Source organism: Phocoena phocoena, chromosome 19 (assembly GCF_963924675.1).
Source record: "Phocoena phocoena chromosome 19, mPhoPho1.1, whole genome shotgun sequence".
Classification (NCBI taxonomy): domain Eukaryota; kingdom Metazoa; phylum Chordata; class Mammalia; order Artiodactyla; family Phocoenidae; genus Phocoena; species Phocoena phocoena.
Genome location: NC_089237.1, coordinates 29,223,719 through 29,244,948, shown reverse-complemented (window position 1 = coordinate 29,244,948; position 21,230 = coordinate 29,223,719). Strand labels below are relative to the sequence as shown.

Sequence of the window (21,230 nt, the reverse complement as noted above, 5' to 3'; positions counted from 1 at the left end):
AAAATATATTAGCCACCGAGATTTAGATAATTCCATCTCCCATTACAGTACAGTGGTATTAGTGTGACTTTGAAATCTAGTCGTATTACCTCTGTTTTGAGGTAAATATGTGAGCTTTGATTCCCATATATGAAAATTAGTGATAATAACCTACTTGTATGGGTTTTTGTGAAGAATAAGTGAAAAAATTTATATTACATGCTTGACTGCTAAGTGCTTAATAAATGGTAACTGTCATTTGTCTGAAATTATTCTGCTCATTTTCTTAAAAGTGACTACCATGCCCTGTACTCACCAATACCTTGCCTATACTGCAAATGTATTTTTGCTTTTTTTGTGGTTTTTCTGAGTTGTGATATTTTGAATTCTAACAGAATGCAGGATGTTGGGGAATTCCTTTAATGGATGAGAGAAATCTGGGATGTTCTCCTATTATCTCATTTATTCCTGTAGCTCCCAGGTTTGGAGATATAAAGTTATTAGAAAGTTGCTCTCACTCACTTGCATTTTAGGAGACGTTAATCAGTCCCATTTAAAAGGAGTTGGTATACATATATTTTAAATAAGCACAGAAAAATCTTGGGGTCCAATGACATCTTTTGAAGCCTGGTTGGATAGGAGAATAGTGAACTTTAGTTAAAGTGACAACTTGAGCTGTCTTTTTTGGCAGTAAGTGTTGGTTAATTCTAACAGCAGGAATGATTGAAAAGTCCAAGAAACAATCTTCTTGCATGGATTTTGTTACAATTGACACTACTTACAAAATTGTAAGGTTCTATAACAGAAAGACCTGCCTCCCAAAGTACCTTTTCTGAAAATTCACCCCACCCCGATTGTTGTATATCTGTTTAATTTTTCAGTTCTTGTGGTTTCCAAGGAATCCACAACCATTCAAAGTGAGCTTAACTCCTCTGGAGGTCAATCATTCATTCATCCATCAGCGAATTCAAAAAATATTGACGGTCCAGTTTGAATCACTTTGCTGTGCTCCATGTACCATGATTTTCTAAAGTTGTTGCCCTTGCGTCTAGTTGGGGGAAAGGGGAAGAAAATAAACATGGAAATAAATTAAAATGCAGGGTCCTATGAAGGAACTGGACAGCGTGGGGGACCTAAGTTTTGGACACTAAGGAAATAGAAGTTCAGCTCTGCAACTCATGAGCTGTGCGCCTTGAACAGGTCATTTCAGGAGGAGCAAGGTGAGAATGTCGTGGAACGCCGAACTCTAGGATGGTTCCAGCTCCTGGCAAAGGGTCACATCACGGTAGGTGTGTGAAGGTAGGATAGGCTTGCAGTGACCACTGAGAAAAAAAAGGTGTCGCCTGGCCCTTTTGCGCACAAGAGGAGAAACAGGAGGGGTCCCTTCGGGACTTCTGGGCTGGCTTCGCCGGCGAAGCCCCAGCGCACGTCGGCGTTTCGCGGGAAACACTCGAGCGTGGGCCCTCTGCTCGCGGCCGGGTCGCAACGGTTGGGCAGCTCTCCGGCTGCCTCGCGCCACGTCATCGAACAGCTCCTCCTCCCCTCGCTCGAGTCGCACGCGCGGAAGTAAACACCTTGACGTCATCAGGGCGCGTCTTCGCCTTTCCCCTCCCATCTTCCCAGAACGGTGGACGTGCTCACCTCCGCTCTGGGCCAGGTCTATGTCCCGGTTTCCCGCCGTCGCGGGCAGGGCGCCAAGGCGGCAGGAGGAAGGTGAGCGATCAAGAGACCTCCGAGAAGAGCGGCCTTCGGCAGTTCCCATCGCTGATAGAGGTGCGGTCCGCGGGACAGTACGGAGGCCAGCGGGAGTTATGGCATGGGGGTTCTGGGGGGCGATAAAAGTCCTCCTTAGGCAGGCAGAGAAGAGTAGAGGGGGAGGCCGCAGCGTTCTTGTCGCTCTCCAAGCCGGAGGGGAACTTTGCATCCAGTGAGGACTTTGGTCTAGAGGGGGGCGGTCCCAGACCCAAGTTGGGTGAAAACCCTGCTGGGGGACAAAAAAGTGAACCCCAACGCCGAAATGCGTTCTGCTGTTAAATGGGCTCATAAAGCCTTTGTTCTCTACCCATCCATTCCCGCCTCCCCCCCTCCGCCCCTTCGTCGGGCCGCCAGCCTGCCTTTGGGTACGGAATGAGGGAGCCAGTTTCCAGGAGCCAGTTTCCATGGTTACCCACCACTTGGCCTTCTGGGATATCAGTCACTCAGAACAGGGACCTAACTTGAACCGTGAATCAGAAGCAAACACAGGTGGCTTTTAATTCAGCTGAGAGTTTTTCTGCTGTGTTCCAGGTTTTGGTCTATTGTTTAATAAAATTGGGTTTTGTGCTTCTGTATAGGTATGCTTGCAAATACATTGCCTTGTGCTAGGCTTAACTTTGTCAGCTACTTTGAGTCATGCATTAGCAAATGCTCAAGTTGATTTCACTAAAAAGTTGCTCTGGGTTTATAAACCCTCGCTTGCAAATTGGATGTAGGTGATTTAACTGAAGAGTCATGGGTTGATTGTTTCCAGCCCTGAAATTCTATTGTCATTCCCTTTGCAGTTTTGGGAGATTGAATGAGAGATATCTTTACAGGCCTTTGAATTGCACAATTTTTCCCCCTGTCATTACAGAAGAGAAAGGATGCACATCACAGGAGGGAGGAACTACTCCAACTTTTCCTATTCAAAAACAAAGAAAAAAGCTTATTCAAGCTGTGAGGGACAATTCATTCCTTATTGTTACTGGAAATACAGGAAGTGGTAAAACAACTCAACTCCCAAAATATCTATATGAAGCAGGTAATTTTATTCTGGGAAAATATTGGGAGTACTTTAAAAATATCCTCTTAAAAGCTAATAGGACTTCTGTATTACACAAATGCCCATCATTTGTTTTACAGTCCCAGTTCTTGTCTTGGCACACTGTACCTACATCTTCCTTGCTTTTTTACGGTCTTATTTCAGATTAGTTGAAATGGCATTTTCAGTTACCATAATAATTCCAAATAGAATTATAGGTAGATGTTGATTCTGTGCTATAGAATAAGGTTGTCTTGCAGTAGACTGTTGACCACTGGTACTGAAATAATTTTCCGAGGGAAGGGATGTATTGATATCTGCTGCTGACATTAGTATTTCTTGGTTCTATCTCCAGAGTGTTATCAGGTAACTGTTTATTCCTTGACTCTCCTAACACCAAGCCAGCTAACAAATTATCCTTACGGTGTCTTTCCCTTCAATACGGTAAAACTTTCTATCATAAGGTTGGTATAGAGCAAAATTATGTTGGATATTATAAAAATTTCGTAGTGTATATTAACTTACTCTAATGCATCAAATCTAAGATGCCGTCTATTAAGACATACCACTATTTTACATACTATTAATAAAAAAAATGCCATCAGTTATAAGATGCATCTCCCTTTCAAAGATATTAAAATAGTAAAATATGCTTGTAGAATCTATGAAAAGTGGTATATTTAAACTTCTGTGGCAAAGTTAAATCCATTTTAGGAAGTGTGTGGAATTTTATGGATTCCTAGGGGTTAGAAATTCTTGGCTTACTCTTTAGAGTAAATCTTTAGACTGAAATTGAAAAAAATTAATTAAAATATATACATTTAGAACAGCTATTAATATGTAGTCTTATTTTTAACTAATACTTAAATTTCCATGGTGCAAATGTAATACAGTGTGTTGTTAATTGGCAGAGTTTTCTTTTAGAAACACTTGAACAGTTTGTATTGATTGACCAGAAACAATTTAGCTCTAATGGGAAGCAATTGTTAACATTTTTGTGTTTTTTTACTTCTGGTTTTGATAGGGTTTTCACAACATGGTATGATTGGTGTGACTCAGCCACGAAAAGTAGCTGCCATATCTGTTGCTCAGAGGGTTGCTGAAGAAATGAAATGCACTTTGGGATCCAAAGTAGGATACCAAGTTCGTTTTGACGATTGCAGCTCTAAGGTACAAAAGTTTTGCTTGTATTTAATTAAGTACTATAAATTTATAGAAAGAGTGAGAAAGTGATGAAAGATTTTGACTTCAAAATTCCATTTATATTTTAAAGAAACAAAGCCTCAGATTAGAATTAATTTGTGTTGCCCATTGTTAATGCTCTAGTCCTGGGGTGTCTAATTCATCCCATTTTCTCCCTTCTCAATTAGTTTATGTGACAGTTATGTTGATTTTTCACAGGACTGTCATGTGTTTTCACTGTAAGGATCCTTGGCATGTAACTTACATTTGTATTCTTTAAAAATATTTTTTATTGCAGTAAAATGCACATAAAATAAAAGTTACCATTTGTATTACTTTTAAACCATTTTTAGGTGAACAATTCAGTGGCATTAAGTTCATTCATAGTGTTGTGTAACCACTACTGCTATCTATTTTCAGAATGTTTTCACCATCCCAACCAAAAACTCTGTATCTACTAAACAGTAGCTCCACATTCACATCTCCCCGCCCCTAGTCCCTGGTAACTTCTATTCTGCTTTATGTCTCTATACATTTCCATATTCTAAGTACCCTGTACAAGTGGAATCGTACAATATTTTGTCCTTTGTGTCTGGCTTATTTCATTTAGCTGAAGTTTTCGAGGTTCATCCATATTGTACGGTTATTTTCTTGAGGTAAGTAGAAAACTGACAGCTTAATGAACAAAGTCATTGATCAAGTATTTATTGAGCATCTTCTGTATTCATGGCAATAGTTCATAGTTACAATTTATATTCCTTCAGGATTTCTTAATCCTGTACCAGATACAAAAGAATCTCTGATTTGCCTATGGTCCCTGATAGGAATGGCCATCAACAGTGGCAAAGAATGACTCCCCAAAATACTGTCCTTGCCTTCCAAGTGGTCACTGCTGGGGATTTTTCTTTCTTTATTTCTTCCTTTGTTATATGGATATCATTGCTGTTAACTCCTCCTCTGGACCTTACTCTCAGCTTGTTTTTTTTGTTTTTTTTTTTTTTTGGCGGTACGCAGGCCTCTCACTGTTGTGGCCTCTCCCGTTGCGGAGCACAGGCTCCGGATGCACAGGCTCAGCAGCCATGGCTCACGGGCCCAGCCGCTCCGTGGCATGTGGGATCTTCCCAGACTGGGGCACAAACCCGTGTCCCCTGCATCGGCAGGCGGACTCTCAACCACTGCACCACCAGGGAAGCCCTCTCACCTTGTTTTAATTCTAGTCGACTGACCCTATTTTTGTAACAGGAAAGTGGTCAAAGAAGAAGAGAGTGAGAGAAATGGTGCACCTACCTTTTCTCTTGAGCCCTCTAAAATAGCAGCTGAGACAGGGAGATGAATTCCATTTCATTATTGTTTTCCCACAACTTGCTCATCTGAAGTCATTACATTATCTTAACCACTTTCCACTGACTTCATTGTATTTCCTTATTGGTCACTTTTGTTTGCTTTATTCCAGACTATTCACCTTAGTTCCTTATCCCTGTCTCTGTATAGATCACAAGTTTCGTAATTTACCATCCATGTTATTAGACATGTTATTAGACTATTTTATGTACTCTTATTTCATCAGATTAGTTTGGTCACTTAATATCTGTACATCTGAGGGGGAAAATTTAGTTTGCAAAGCAGGGATGAATTTCTGTGATTTTATTTTTATGTATATGTTAATGTACTCTGCTGTTTGAACATTAGGAAACAGCAATCAAATACATGACTGATGGATGTTTACTGAAACATATTCTGGGAGATCCAAATCTTACCAAATTCAGTGTCATTATATTGGATGAAGCCCATGAGAGAACTCTAACTACAGTGAGTATTTTACTGTATCGGTTATTTATTAGACAGTTTACTTCTTTTCGGTAGCTTTGTACTCTATAGTGAATTGCCTTCTCTTACTTACATTTTAATCTATTCAAATGGGAATCCTTTGGTTAGGAGAGCAGAATATTTAAAATAAATTGGTTGTTATGTACACTTGTGACTTATTAGAAATTTACTTTTCTTTCAGGACATCTTATTTGGTTTATTGAAGAAGCTGTTTCAGGAGAAGTCTCCTAATAGGAAAGAGCATTTAAAGGTCGTAGTGATGTCAGCAACTATGGAATTAGCCAAGCTCTCTGCATTCTTTGGAAATTGTCCAATATTTGATATACCTGGAAGGCTTTATCCGGTCAGAGAAAAATTCTGCAATTTGATTGGTCCACGAGATAGAGAAAATACTGCATATATTCAAGCGGTATTACTTGGCATCCTTTTTATGTCTTTTCTGTATCTATGATTCTAGTTGATTGAATAGTTTGATAATTTATTTGTCTCTGTTATTTTAATGGCAGCCCTCATAGGTCCTAGGACTTTTTTAAAAAAAGATTTATTATTTATTTATTTACTTATTTTTGGCTGTGTCGGGTCTTAGTTGCAGCACGTGAGATCTTCATTGAGGCACGCAGGATCTTTTGTTGTGGCGTGTGGGCTCTTCTTTGTGGTGCACGGGCTTCTCTCTAGTTGTGTTTTGCACGCAGGCTCCAGGGCACGTGGGCTCTGTAGTTTGCAGCACGCAGGCTCTAGTTGAGGCATGCAAGCTCAGTAGTTGTGGCACGCAGGCTTAGTTGCCCCGCGGCATGTGGGATCTTAGTTGCCTGACCAGGGATTGAACCCGCATCCCCTGCATTGGAAGGTGGATTCTTTACCACTGGACCACCAGGGAAGTCCCAGGTCCTAGGACTTTCGAGAATCAAGTTTAATTCTTCTGTGGAACTAGGGGAGGTGGTGGTGGGGGGGGGGACTGTATTTCCACTAGCATATTATGCTTGTGTTTCTTGCTTTAGATTGTGAAAGTGACCATGGATATCCATTTGAATGAAATGGCTGGAGACATCTTGGTTTTTCTGACTGGTGAGCATTCAGTACCAGGTTTAAAAATTTTACTATTTGTACGAGGGAGTGGGGCACCATGATACAGTGTTACCTTTGTTGGAAAATCTAGGCTCTACTCATGTTATCCTAGCCTTTTATGATTTTCTGAGTAGTTTTAGATATTATATCTATTACAAGATATATAAGGTAATTCTACACTGCCCTAAAAACCATGAGTCTCATTAGTAAACATAGGTAAAATACACTGACTTTTAGTAGAAAGATATTAAATGGTAAAATATTAATATTTTTATTACTCTATCTTATATAGAGCTGTTAACCACACTAAACAGTCCTGGATCTGAATGATTAATTTCATTATTTCAAAAGACATACTACTAGCTCCTTTCTTTGAGTGGTGGGATGGTACTGTGTGGTAGCAGTACATAAGGTGTAGAATCCATGTCTCATAGACAAGCCTTTTTTGGAGGTCAAAAATAGAATAGTTAAATCTCAGACTAGTGTGATTTTTCAAGTAGCAGCATCCTACTAACAGATATGAGTAATTTCATGGCTCACCTCCTGCACTGCCTTGTACCCCTGTCAGAAGTGAGACATTGTAACAATCTCTTAGCCTTTTTGAGGTACTTAATTAAGCATTTTGAAATACACCTAAATGTAGTATCTCCTGGACTAGCCTCCCCTATGGTAATGATTAACTTTATTGAGTCTTCCTCAAATATACCATATTAGCAAGATGAAAGGCTTTATGATTATAAACATTTTTATTCCTTTAGAGATTTAAATTCCTTGGAAACTTTCTTCTATTTTTAATTTTATTATTGTTGAGATTGAGTACAATTTATGTGTTCATCTACCTTAGATCAAATGAGAGATTTAAAATAACTATTATGTAAAACCAATATTAATCTAGAAGGGTTTTTTTTTATTCTTAAATTAATTTTGCTGTTCAGTTGCTGACATTATTTTCTCCCCTCATTTCAGGTCAGTTTGAAATCGAAAAAAGTTGTGAGTTACTTTTTCAGATGGCAGAGTCTGTTGATTATGATTATGATGTCCAAGATACCACTCTAGATGGCTTGCTAATATTGCCGTGTTATGGATCTATGACAACAGGTAATTCCTCACCAGAACAGAAAATTTGATTTTTAAAACTTTTCATTGAATAATAACATGTATACAGAACAGTGTTCAGATCTTAGGTGTTTAGGTCAGTGAATTTCACAAAGTGAATTCACCTTTGTAACCAACACCCAGATCAAGAAACAGAGCATTAGGAGAACCAATCAGCATCCCTTTGAGAGAAGCGATTTTTTTTTTCTTGAAATCTTTTCACATTCACTTTTTCAAGACCTTGGACATCTATACCCCTTTTTCAAGACCTTGGACATCTATCCCCCTTACTATTGTTAAGAGTGGCCTATGTCTTATCCCAGAAGAACAAAAATATTGTTGGTAATTTTTTGAAATTAAGGCTATAATTCCTTGATAGTAGTACCATAAGTCAAATCTGATTTGCCACTGCCACGGAATTTCTAGAAATTTTATATATCCTTATATATCTGAAACAAACCAGTGGATTGTTTTCTTTTTATGTAGCTACACACATTAGTCTACTTTTCAAGTGCAATGTTCTTTTTTAAGTTCAAAGAGCAAATGCAAACTCTTATCATTCTATTTGTTCATAATATTGTTGTTTAGAATTTGTTTTATAAAACTATTTTATTATGGAATTTGACTTGTAAAAGCAAAGGGAAGTTAACCTGCAGCCTCCTATTTGAAGTTTGATTGGGATTAGCATTTAATGTAATGCAAAAAGCATTTAAATGTTTTTATATTTTACGTGTAGTTTTGTTTTTGTTGAGTAGGTGGTTCTTATCCTTATATTAACGAAAAATGTTCAGGAATATATGTGTTGGTAAATAACCATAGACCATGTGCTATTTTGGAAATCTTTTTTGTGATGATATTGGGCCCTTGCTCTCAACATTGAGATCTATTTTAGATTTTTACATCTTAAAGGGAATTTGTAGGGTCATTATTAGATATTTAATGTTCTCGTTTTTTTTGAGATTTTATCTACTAACTTTTATAATTTACTTTATAACTGATAAGATAATTCAAAACCTGTTGCAGTTGCTTTGTTGTTAACTATTAACAATATATATATTTTTTCTTTTTCTATATAAAGTAAATAATTTCATTCTTTCCATTTTACTGCCATATTGAAAATAATGTTCTCTATCTGCCATTGCTTCTTGATTATCTTCCTGAAATTCAGTTTTTGTACTATTAAAGGTTGCTAGTGACCTCCTGTTCCTCAAATACCATGGCTGTTTTCTATTTGTATTTTGCTTTTGTGTTAATATAAGTCTCCTTAAATGCTGTTGTTTAGGATAATTATTTGGTTCTCCTGACCACTATTTCTATAAGGCTGCTGTCTTCCCACCCTCCCTGGCCTTTGTTCCCTTCCGAATGTGACTGTTCCCTAAGGTTTCATCCTTAGCTTGCTGTTTTCTTAGAATTCTCTGTTTTGGAGAGGTTGGCTCCTAGGATTCATCTGTCACTTTGTGATGACTCCTGAACGCTGTCTCTAGTTCAGTCTCCTGCACTCTAGACCTGGTGGGTCTCACAGGGCTTTCTGGTCTGTGCATCCTAGATCATACAATCCAAACAAGTGGCAACTCCTACAGGTTTTCTTTTACCTTTATCTTGTCCAGATCACTCATTTTTCTTTTTTTTTTTCTCATTGTCATCATTAGAATCGGGATCCTCAGTTTGCTTTCCTGAGCTGTTAACATATCCTGCTAACTTGTTTTCCCTGATTTAATCTACCATCCTACCTGCCATGATAAACATAATCTTCCAAAAGCACAGCTCTGATTGTGTCAGTCTCCTGTTGGGTACCTTCAGCCATTTCCTGTTGCTAACTGAATTATAATGTGAACTTAATAACTTGGTATTCATTATCCTTCCAGTATGACTTCTACCAGCTTTCAGCCCTAATTCCCAGTGTATGTGATTTTCTTTGTTGGTGTATATGTGTAAATGGTAAAGATGTGGGATTGGGTGTGAGTAGAGCCATTATTAAAGGGTTTTGTTTGTTTATTTTAGTTTCCCTTCTGGTTCCAAGGACACTGTAAGGGTGAGCTACTAGTGATCCATTATGATCATAACAATATTTATTGTAGCAGTTTATAACAGTGCAAAGAGGCATTCAGATGGAGCTGATGAGGTACTAAGTAATGGGTGAGGTGGAGTTGGATGAAGTAGGGAGAGGGTGGCAGGTTCCTGGGATCTAAGGCTTTCTTTCTAAGCCTGGTAAATATAATATAGCACTTATTTTCTTTATTATTGCTACTTTGGGCTGTGGGGAGAGACACATAACATTATCATGTTATTTCCTTTATTTCCTGTTAGCTTCAGGAACAGAAAACTTGCACTTGGGAGTGAGGAGAGGGAAGAAGAGTTTCCTGCTTATAGCCTGGAGTGAGGGGGTACAGATGGACCTAGGTTTAGTGAATAAGTAAAAATTATGAGGTGGATATTTTATATTTGCTCTTATTTCTGGGCTAGCCATGAGGGTGGCTGACTGTTTTAAAGGGACATCTTAAAATACCTCCCTACTTGACATAAAAAATTCTCATCTGCCAAATGTGCAGAGGTGCTGTGGTACCCCTTGTACTACCAGGGTCATGTGACCCTGCTCCCTGGGCTGAACTCCCCCAAGCCCCAGCCTTTGCAATGTTCACTCAAACTCAAAATGTAAGAGAGATTTTTGATTCCTTTTCTTCCCACAACATTTTTGTGACTCTGTGTTTGCTCTTTCCTGAACTTGTACTCCTCCTTTCCCTTTTATTCTCCCCTTTCACCGGTTGAAATATGCTATTTTGTTTCACAAGTGCAACCAACTCCATAAGAACCTTTCCTGATTTCCCTCCTCATGGCTGGTTTTTCTCTCTTCTTCATTTGAACCTCATTGTGCTTTACTGTATCTCTTGTGGCACTTAACACATTTATCTTGTGTTACGATTGTCTCATCCCCTCTATGAGATTGTGAACTTCCTGAGGACAAGTACTAAACACTGAAAAAGTCCTGACTAAGTATTTGTTAAATAGAGTTCCAGATTTTTTACTTTCTGCTGGATATTCTATTAATGTCTTACACCAAACACTGTCTGAACCTTTTTCTTGTTTCTCTCAAACCTTTTCCCTCTTCTGACTTCCCCCTTTTTGTTTAGGTCTTACACTCCTTCAGGTTGGTCATGCATTTAGGGAAAGCTGAACCCTCACAAAAATTTATGAACTGAAATATACCTGTTACTTCATAAGTGACAGTTATTTGCATGGAATTAGACACTTTTAGCACTGACGTAATTATCTAATTCAGTGCTTCTTAGCCTTTTGTGGAGGGTGGGGATCTCAGATTTTTATTTTTAAGTAATGAAAGCCTGGCTGTTTTTCTAGAAAAATGCACATATACCCATATATATATTTGCATAATCAGATTTTTTTATTTTACAGATAGAGGCTAAGTGATGTTCCTGAGGTCACATGGTGAATCTACATTTGATAACTGGTTATTTATTCAGTAGTGGAGAATCTAACAGTACATGTGTTTCCAGAATAGATGAAGAAAAGGAGAGGAGTTTTACCTTGGATTAGTGTACAACATTTTAAAAGGGGAAAACCTACTCATTCAGATTATTGCATAAATCCAAAAATAGTTTTTTTTTCTTCTGCTTGCAAACCAAAGCTATTACTTCAATATAGCAAGTACCAAGTGTCTAAGATAGTTTCCTTAAATGTTAAGATTAAAGATGTGGGGGAATAAGGCTAATGAGTTTCACATAAAAACTTTTAGTCTATGTGGAGTCTCCCCAAATGGGAAAAATTTTCTTTTGTCTTAAAAAGAAATATATACTTTTTAAAAACAATAAAATCAGCAAAGAAAAATAAACTTACTCAGATGCCACCAACATGATTAAGTGATAATCAGTATTAATATTTTGAGGCATATTGTTCTGACCTTTTTATTTATGCATTTAGATATATTTTATTGTTTAGTTTTTTTTAACAAAAATGGATTTATTTTACATATGCTCCTTCATTTTTCTTTTTTTGCCCTTTGTAGAAGTTTTAAAAGTATAGAAAAGTACAAAAAAAATCCATTTTCCACTATGCAGAACTAATAGTTGGTGTCTCTCTTTTAAGAAAAATTACTCAATTGAGGGAAAATAATACAGTTTCATTATAAAGAATTCAAGCAGTGCACAGTTTTACAAAGGTAAAAGTAAAGAAATCACCTCAAACTCCATCCAGAAATAACCGTCTTTAACATTAGAAAAAACAGTATTCAGATCTGTGTGTGTGTGTGTGTGTGTGTGTGTGTGTACATATAGAAGGATAAGTAAGTAGTTAGATAGGTTGACAAATACTTTTTTTAAGAGAGAGATTATACTATCAGCTGCTTTTTTAAAAAGTATTTAATTTTACTTGAATTTACTTGAAGGAATTGTTAACTTCAAGAATATCTTTCTTTACCACATGAGATAATATTTTATAAAAGAGTGCTTTAAAGTTTAAAAGGATGAAAAATATTAAGCTGAAGTTAATGTCTTCTTTTTAGACTATATTTGATTGGAGATCTTATCTGTTGCCTGATTTGAAAGATGAGCACTTAAGTACTGATATTCTTCTATATCCTCCCCTTCTGATTTTTGTTAGTTATTTTTACATTGTTCAGTTGTATTCAGTATTTACTATCAGTCCTTTTACCATGGTTTTTCCATTCCTAAGTTACTTTCAGTTAATTATAGATTGGCTAGATTTTAACCTTTTTTTTTTTTTTTTTTAATAGAAGAGCTCTTGGGTGTTATTTTTTTTTGTAGTTCTTTTGTTTAAGAATGTCTGGCTTTTGCCTTTATACTTGAGCTACATCTTGGCTGGGTTTTATGTTCTTGGGTCACACTTTCTTTTCCTTAGAACTTGGTAGACGTTGTCCAGTTGTCTTCTGGCATTGAATGTTGCTGCGGAGAAGTCTGAGGCCAACCTGATTTTTTTTCCCCTCCTTGTAAGTGATTTGCTTTTTCTGTCTGATTTCCTGAAAATTTCTATTTTTATCCTTAAAGTTCAATAGTTTTTAATTAGAATATTTTTTGGTGTTGAGTGTTTTATAGTAAAATTTTCCTGGAATTTTATGTGCTCTTTTTAAAAATCAACTTTATTGAGGTATAATTTACATACAATAAACTGTGCCCGCTTTAAGTATATAGTTCAGTGAGTTTTGACAATGTATATACCTGTGTAACTACCACCACAAACAAGATAAATTATTCTTAGTTGCTCTTTTGATCTGCAAATTCAATTCTTTATTTCAAGGAAATTCTCTTGGGTTATATCTTTGTATATAACTCTTGTCTATTTATTGGTTTCCTACTTCAGAGTTACCAATTATTCTTATGTTGGATTGCATGTCTTCCATATTTTTTAGCTTCCTTCTAGTTACTTTATCTTTTCAACTGCACTTACTGATTATCTCAAGCCTTTTCTCTATGTCAGAAGTTTGATTTCAGCTGTATTAGTGAGAATTCTCAAGATATTTTTGACTTACCCAAAAATGACTTCGGGGGCGGGTAGAGTTTGAGCTGAGCAGTGTTGTACCTCTTTTATTCTGTTCCAGAATCATCTTTTTTCCCCCTTTGATTGACAATTTCTGTTCATAGCTTTATATTCCTTTTATACACATATCCTCTCTCTCTCTCTCTCTCACAAACACACACACACACACATACTTTCTCTCTCTCTCTCTCACACACACACACACGCACACACACACTTTCTTTCTCTCTCAAACATGTTTCTGCTTTGGGATCAATTTGGAACAAATTCTTTGAGGACGTTTCAGTTGGCCTTAACATATAATATGTCACATACATGTATCTTAGTAGCATTACTCCATTAAGAGCGTTCAGTGGTCTCTCCTCAGTATCCTTATTTCTTGGTAGATTTTGGAAAACCTTTCTGCCTCTTTGCCAATCCCCCCCCCACCACCGTTAATTTATACTCTAGTACCTTATTAGGTGCATGGAGGTAATCAGGAGAATTGCTACATCTTAATGAAAATATTCAGTTTCCCTTTTTCTTTGTGGAAAGTGAGAATGTGCTTTAGGATATATGTATTTAACTTTTTCCCAAACCTTTATAAACAAACATAAAATTGGCATGTGTTTATACTTGTGGAATATGGTGAAAGTATGTGGATAAAATGTAAATGTGAAACAAACGTGAGTCTTGTCAAAACAGCAGTTTCAGGCCTTTTTTTTTCTTTTTTTCCGCGGTACGCGGGCCTCTCACTGTTGTGGCCTCTCCCGTTGCGGAGCACAGGCTCCGGACGCACAGGCTCAGCGGCCACGGCTCACGGGCCCAGCCGCTCCGCGGCATGTGGGATCTTCCTGGACCAGGGCACAAACCCGTATGCCCTGCATTAGCAGGCGGACTCTCAACCACTGCACCACCAGGGAAGCCCCAGGACTTTTTAATTGACTGTAGTGAACAAAATGATAAACTGAAATTTTGCTTGAACTGAAGACTAAAATTAGGTACTTTTAAACATGGGTTAATTGAAAAACAGAGTTACTCATAAATATGCTCAGACTGGACATTTCAAATTTATGTAAAATTTTAGGGTAATGTGGAATTTCAAAGGTAGAAGGATATCAATTTATTATTTATATCATGCATTTTTAAATTGATCAATTCATTGAACTTTACTGAGCACTCCCTATGGTCCAGCCATTGTAGGTACTGGGCATATGTACCTACAATGACAATGTACATACCTCTGTAACTACCACCACAAACAATAAAAGAAAGTCCTTATTCTTACAGAGTTACATTGTAGTAGAATAGATAGACAATAAATAATAAATGTATAAACATATAACTTAAACTGCAAAGTAGCATATGATGCCTTTGAACCGTCTGAGCTACCTAAATCTAAGAAACACCTAAAAAATAATTTTTATCACTTATGTGTAAGCTGCCTTTCTAGCACTTTATTTATTTATTTTTTTTGGCGGTACACAGGCCTCTCACTGTTGTGGCCTCTCCCATTGTGGAGCACAGGCTCCGGACGCGCAGGCTCAGCGGCCATGGCTCACGGGCTCAGCCACTCCACGGCATGTGGGATCTTCCCGGACCGGGGCATGAACCCGTGTCCCCTGCATCGGCAGGCGGACTCTCAACCACTGCGCCACCAGGGAAGCCCTCTAGCACTTTTTTACTTGTGAAATTAATTTCAGAATGATTTTTAGAAAAATAGCATCAATACTTGACTTGGTTTTAAACTTGCCTGTCTATATGTAAATCCTGGGCAAGCTGCTTGACCTCTCTGGGCTTTAGTGTTCTCATCTATAAAATGAGATAGTTGGCCTAGTAACATAATTTTAAAACTGTGATTGTCTGTGCCACTCCTTTTCCCCTTCATAATAGTTCAACTGGTCTGTTTTATATATTGCGGATACATGGATCTTTTTAAAATTTTCTTTGGAAACAGGTTTTGTACTTTATTTAAAAACAGGTTTGGTTAAGATTTTCTTGGCTGCTGAAAAGAAAACAACTTGAGGTTGTTCAGGTAGAAAGAGTGAATTTTCTGAACAAATTTCCAAATATCTCGTGGAAATTGCAGCCAGGCATTTAAAAATTTTTAAAGAATATATATGTACTTACTGTTCTAATGTATAACATAAAATAGTAAACACATATAAAATAAAAAGTTTAAAAGGATGTTTTGAGAAATATAAATAGACATGCTAATGATTTCTTTTCATACCCCAATCGATTGACTTGTATACTCCCTGGAATTATTACTCCTAATTTTTGGATGTCATTGAAATAGATGATCTACCCAAATCCCTTGCTTGACCTCTCTAGCTTAAGTGATCTTTTCCTTCATCCCACCATGGCCACCCCTTCAAAAATTTAACGTTGTAGACTTTGTCGTTATCTTCATTTCTGATCTCAGTTTTAAACCTCTTTCTGATGATTACTTCCTGTCTCTGCCAGCTCACTCTTCTGTTCCTAATTCAACAATTTTCAGATTGCATTGAGATTTGTCTTATCACTTATCTCCTTTTGCCTATGCCGTAATCATTTCCTTGCAAACATTAACTCTCTTGTCCTGTTCTCTGCTTAACCTGGCAGGAGGGCAAGTCTGGTCAAATCCACCTTTCTGCTTATTTTACACTCAGGCCTGAGAATTGCCAGCAACCCAGAAATACTCTCTTGTGAACTCTCATGGATGATTCATTTTTTATTCTCTTTAGACTAGCTTTCCTCCATATACACTAGTCACTTCCCTGTGGTTCACAAGTTAATTCTTTCTCTTTGCAAGAAACTGGCTTAATCAAATTGAGCATCTCTTGGACCTTATTCCAAATTCACAGGAGAATGAGACTGGCCCAGTTGAAGGGAGATGTTTATCTTTGGTGCCACAAACTATGGCCAGAGGAGCAAGGTACCATACTATAAGCATCGCTGCTGAGGCCCACCCTTCAGAATGTGTGGATAGTGGAAATAAGGGTGGTGTTACTTGTTTAGAGTTGGAGTGATGAATTGGGCAGACACCTGAAAAAGTAAAAACTGCCTTAGCTAATCAGTCTTTAAAGCATAGAGAGGTTCTTAATCTGTTGTCCGTGGATAGACTTCAGAGTCCTAAACACCCTGTTATTTGAAAATTTTTTTTTGTATGTACATATGTGACTTTTAATGGAGACAAGGCCCACAGTTTTTAAATAGTCTCTAAGGGAGCTATGACCTGTATAAAGGACTCTGCTGTAGGGTTTATTTTAGCAATGATCATCTGTGATGCCATGGATCTAGAGATCTTAATAGTGAAAGATGAGGAGAAATAGTTTTTGCTATTATATTTTGAATTCAAGATAATTAAAGAGTGAAGAAAATAACTTTTAATGAAAAATGAGTTTTTCAAAACTTGAGTTTGACAAATGCATGTTGTAAATTAGTATTTTCTCTTTACATATATTTTAGATCAACAGAGAAGAATATTTTTGCCACCTCCACCTGGAATTAGAAAATGCGTCATATCCACCAATATTTCTGCAACATCTTTGACAATAGATGGAATCAGGTATAACTTTAAAATTCCTTTTAAAGCCGAGGAAGCCACTTAGCTAATCATAAAGCATTAAGTTTGTGTCTCTGTGCCCTCCACTAATTCCCTTCTCACTTTTTTAACTTGTAATCACCTATCATATTTTGTAATTATTGATTGCTCTGAATAGGAAATGGAGTAGGAGGTGCACATAGTATTTCTGTTCACACTTTTTTTTTTTTTTTTTTTTTTTTGCGGTACGCGGGCCTCTCACTGTTGTGGCCTCTCCTGTTGCGGAGCACAGGCTCCGGACGCGCAGGCTCAGCGGCCATGGCTCACGGGCCCAGCCGCTCCACGGCATGTGGGATCTTCCCCGACCGGGGCACAAACCCGTGTCCCCTGCATCAGCAGGCGGACTCTCAACTACTGCACCACCAGGGAAGCCTGTTCACACTTTTAAAATACTGGTACTTGGTAACATGTAGCTTTCTCTTCCCAAATTTAAGATTATGTGTGATGTTTCATGGGTTTCTTTAAATGGGAAGCCAAACTTGTTTTTTCTATATTACATTACCAGCAGGTACCTAAGATGATCTGATATTCCCTTCTTACCTGTCAGCTCCACTTCACATAGTAAGCTTTGTATATCCAAGTGTTTATCTGGAGGTAATGTTGCTTGCTTTTCACCCTTTTGTGAAATGGACTTTTATTTTTCAATGTAATCAGTGATGCCATCAAATTTTGGAGTAAATTTTGTAGTGAAACACTTATCAGTCTAAGTCTAGACTGATAGCTAATGTGAAGTTCTTTCATACTGTTGAACCACATTCCTTCTGGATATTTATCTTTTACCCAATATATTTTATGTCCTTAACTAAGTCTGCCTCTGCCACAGGAAGGCTGGACCTGACCCAGAGATCCTATGTGTTTCTTTTGGATAAAATGATCATCCAGATCTAAGAGGAAGTTTAATTTCCTCTGCTTTTCTCTTTGCTTTAAAAATCATGGTTTCATTAAGGGCTTAGGTAAGCAGCTGTCTTGAGTAAATTAAGCTCTGCCATTTTCTGTTTCCAGCAAAGGCAAAAGTCATTAAATAGCGTGTTTCAGAATGTTCCCTAAGTGAATGATAGACTTAATACTGTTCCTAACTTAGTTTTTTACCTGACTTATTCTCCGTTTAGTTGGCTTAAAGTGGCATAGTTAAAGGCTAACTGGAATTAGATTCTGAACCTGTTAGAATGGTTTAGAGCTGATTTTCAAGTTTATTTTTTTAATGGGAGAACATAAAATTAACATTGAAAAGTGAATAATTAAGTAGTATTTATTACATACATAATGTTGTGCAACCACCACCTTTATCTAGTTCTAAAACATTTCATCACCCCCAAATAAACACCTGTACACTTTAAGGGGTTGCTCCCCATTTGCGCCTCCACCCCAGCCCCTGGTGACCACCCCTTTCTGTTTCTATGGATATCCTATTCTAGATATCTCATATAAATGGAATCATACAATATGTTACCTTTTGTGCCTGGTTTCTTCCACTCAGCATGTTTTTTGAGGTTCATCCATGTTGTAGCATGTATCAGTACTTCATTCCTTTCTGTGGCTGAATAATATTCTGTTGTATGTGTATACCATAATTTGTTCATCCTTTCGTCCCTTAATGGTTAATGGACATTTAGGCTGTTTCTACCTTTTGGCTCTTATAGTCCTCCTACAGTGCTACTATGAACATATGGCTACAAGTATTTGTTGAGTACTTGTTTTCAGTTCTTTTGAAAATTTCAGCCTAGGAATGGAACTTCTGGGTCATATGGTAATTCTATGTTTAATGTTTTGAGGACCCTCCAAACCATTTTCCACATTGGCTGAACCATTTTACGTTTCCAGTAGCAGTGTATGGGGTTTCCAATTTCTTGACTTTCAAGTTTTACACTTAACTTAAAAGTTGTTACGTAGTTGTTCGTTTGGTAGAAAAGGAGTACCCAAAGTGGTTAAAAATTAACAAGTCTCTCCTTATTTTATAGAAACTTACCTTTTTTTCATTATACTTAGATATGTGGTAGACGGTGGCTTTGTGAAGCAGTTAAATCACAATCCCAGACTAGGATTGGACATCCTAGAGGTGGTTCCGATTTCAAAGTAAGTCTCTGTGTTAAGCCTTTTTGTTCAAAGAACAGTTGATTAGATAATTTCTGATTGGTTTGGGGAAGGAAGTGAATTACTTAGAAAAATCACAGAACATTTTGGAGACTTTGTTTTTTTTTTGTTTGTTTTTTCTTCTAAAGGAGTGAGGCCTTACAGCGAAGTGGCCGAGCTGGCAGGACTTCCTCAGGAAAATGCTTTCGCATCTATAGTAAAGATTTTTGGAACCAGTGTATGCCTGACCATGTGATCCCTGAGATTAAGAGAACTAGTTTGACATCTGTAGTTCTGACCTTAAAGTGCCTTGCCATACACGACGTAATAAGGTATGTAGACAACTTGAAAAAAAGAAAAATTTGTTAGGGAGTAAGGTTATTCCTCAGAAATTTTTTTGAAGTATTTGACTCGTATGTCCCTACATTTCAAGGTTCAGCTAAACCCAAATACAGGGCTTCTTTGCATTGCTTTACTGGGATTTGATCCCTTGCTCGTATTCTAACCTTGGCCTAATGGAGTTTTCATGCTGATGTTTATTTGGATAATTTAATGACCACTGTTTATCTGTAATGAAAGGTGTACAGTGACCCTAATGCCACTCAGAAAGTGTTGTTGAGTTGTTTTTTGGTAGTATCTTTTGTATGGCCAGCATGGTACCAAGTACGATGAGAGACAGAATAATATAGAACAACTGTTAAATTAGTTAAATGTTAAAGAATATAATTAGTATAGGACAGAATATTGTAGGGGCTTGAAATTTCATATTATGAAATTTATGGTAGAAGAAATAATGAAAGAAAGTATTATCTTGGTTTTAATTTTGGTCTTAATTGGAAATGTTAAAGTGTGAGGAACGTTGAAAGAAGGTGACCATGCATTCTTTAAATGCATAATAAGAAAGGAAGTGATTACTAGATGCATCCAAATATGTATTGTATACTCTTAGAAAGACATCTAAGATTTTTTTTGTAGTTATTATCATAAGACTAGAGGTTTTCTTCTTTTTTTAAAATTTATTTATTTTGGCTGCGCCGGGTCTTTGTTGCGGCATGTTTAGTTGCGGCACGCAGGATATTTTTTTAGTTGCAGCATGTGGGATTCTTAGTTGCAGCATGTGGACTCTTAGTTGCGGCATGCATGCAGGAACTAGTTCCCCAGCCAGGGATTGAACCCGGGCCCCTGCATTGGGAGTGTGGCATCTTACCTACTGGACCACCAGGGAAGTCCCGAGACTAGAGATTTTCTAGATGAGAATATAAATCCTAGAAAGAGGAAAGCAAATATGTAAAATTCTAACTGATATCATAAATGATACTAATGAGAAAGAAAAGCCATTTAAAGAAATCTAAATGGCCAAACAGATGAACCCATATTTAAAAATATTATTTATAAAGGCTAACAGCAGCATATAATCAAGAATAAATATATATTAGAAAAATAGGAACAATAATTACTCAATATCATCTGCACTGAGGTTTTTTGTTTGTTTTTTTTTGTGGTACGCGGGCCTCTCACTGTTGTGGCCTCTCCCGTTGCGGAGCACAGGCTCCAGACGCGCAGGCTTAGCGGCCATGGCTCACGGGCCTAGCCGCTCCATGGCATGTGGGATCTTCCCGGACCGGGGCACGAACCCATGTCCCCTGCATCGGCAGGCGGATTCTCAACCACTGCGCCACCAGGGAAGCCCTGCATGAGTTATTTTTTCATCTTAAGTTTTAAGACTTAGAATGTAATGAAACTTCTTAAAATGCTAGAGACCAGAAAAAAAAAAACTTCTCTCCCCCACCCCCCCTTTTTTTCTCCCAGTTTTATTGAGATACAATTGATATACAGCACTGTATAAGTTTAAGGAGTACAGCATAATGACTTACATACATCATGAAATGATTACCACAATAAGTGTAGTGAACATCATCTCATACAGATAAAATATTAAAGAAATAGGAAAAAATTTTTTACCTCATGATGAGAATTCGTAGGATTTACTCTCGTAACAGCTTTCGTATATAACATACAGCAGTGATAATTATATTTATCATGTTGTGTCTCCCTGCTCTTTTTAAGATGTGTGCAGAATATGGGCAGGTACAACCAGAATTTGGAATAGGTGGTATAGTATTCATAGATGACAGAAAGAAAATGGAACTTTTCAGTTAT

General features: G+C 37.4%; 1 protein-coding gene across 2 annotated transcripts in view; it reads left to right on the top strand.

Annotated features, from left to right (window-relative positions):
• The first annotated feature begins 1,595 nt into the window (after window positions 1-1,595).
• Window positions 1,596-21,230, top strand: part of DHX40 (DEAH-box helicase 40) — a 51,913-nt gene continuing 32,278 nt past the window's right edge. The window contains exons 1-10 of one of the 2 annotated variants that reach the window (XM_065896669.1): window positions 1,596-1,752; window positions 2,591-2,758; window positions 3,783-3,928; window positions 5,630-5,749; window positions 5,949-6,176; window positions 6,766-6,832; window positions 7,799-7,930; window positions 16,865-16,964; window positions 18,987-19,073; window positions 19,220-19,402. In XM_065896669.1, coding sequence (XP_065752741.1) covers window positions 1,641-1,752; window positions 2,591-2,758; window positions 3,783-3,928; window positions 5,630-5,749; window positions 5,949-6,176; window positions 6,766-6,832; window positions 7,799-7,930; window positions 16,865-16,964; window positions 18,987-19,073; window positions 19,220-19,402 — 1,343 coding nt within the window. In that variant the 5' untranslated portion in view covers window positions 1,596-1,640. The remainder of the gene's footprint in view (window positions 1,753-2,590; window positions 2,759-3,782; window positions 3,929-5,629; window positions 5,750-5,948; window positions 6,177-6,765; window positions 6,833-7,798; window positions 7,931-16,864; window positions 16,965-18,986; window positions 19,074-19,219; window positions 19,403-21,230) is intronic. The other variant, XM_065896671.1, reaches the window with a different exon arrangement.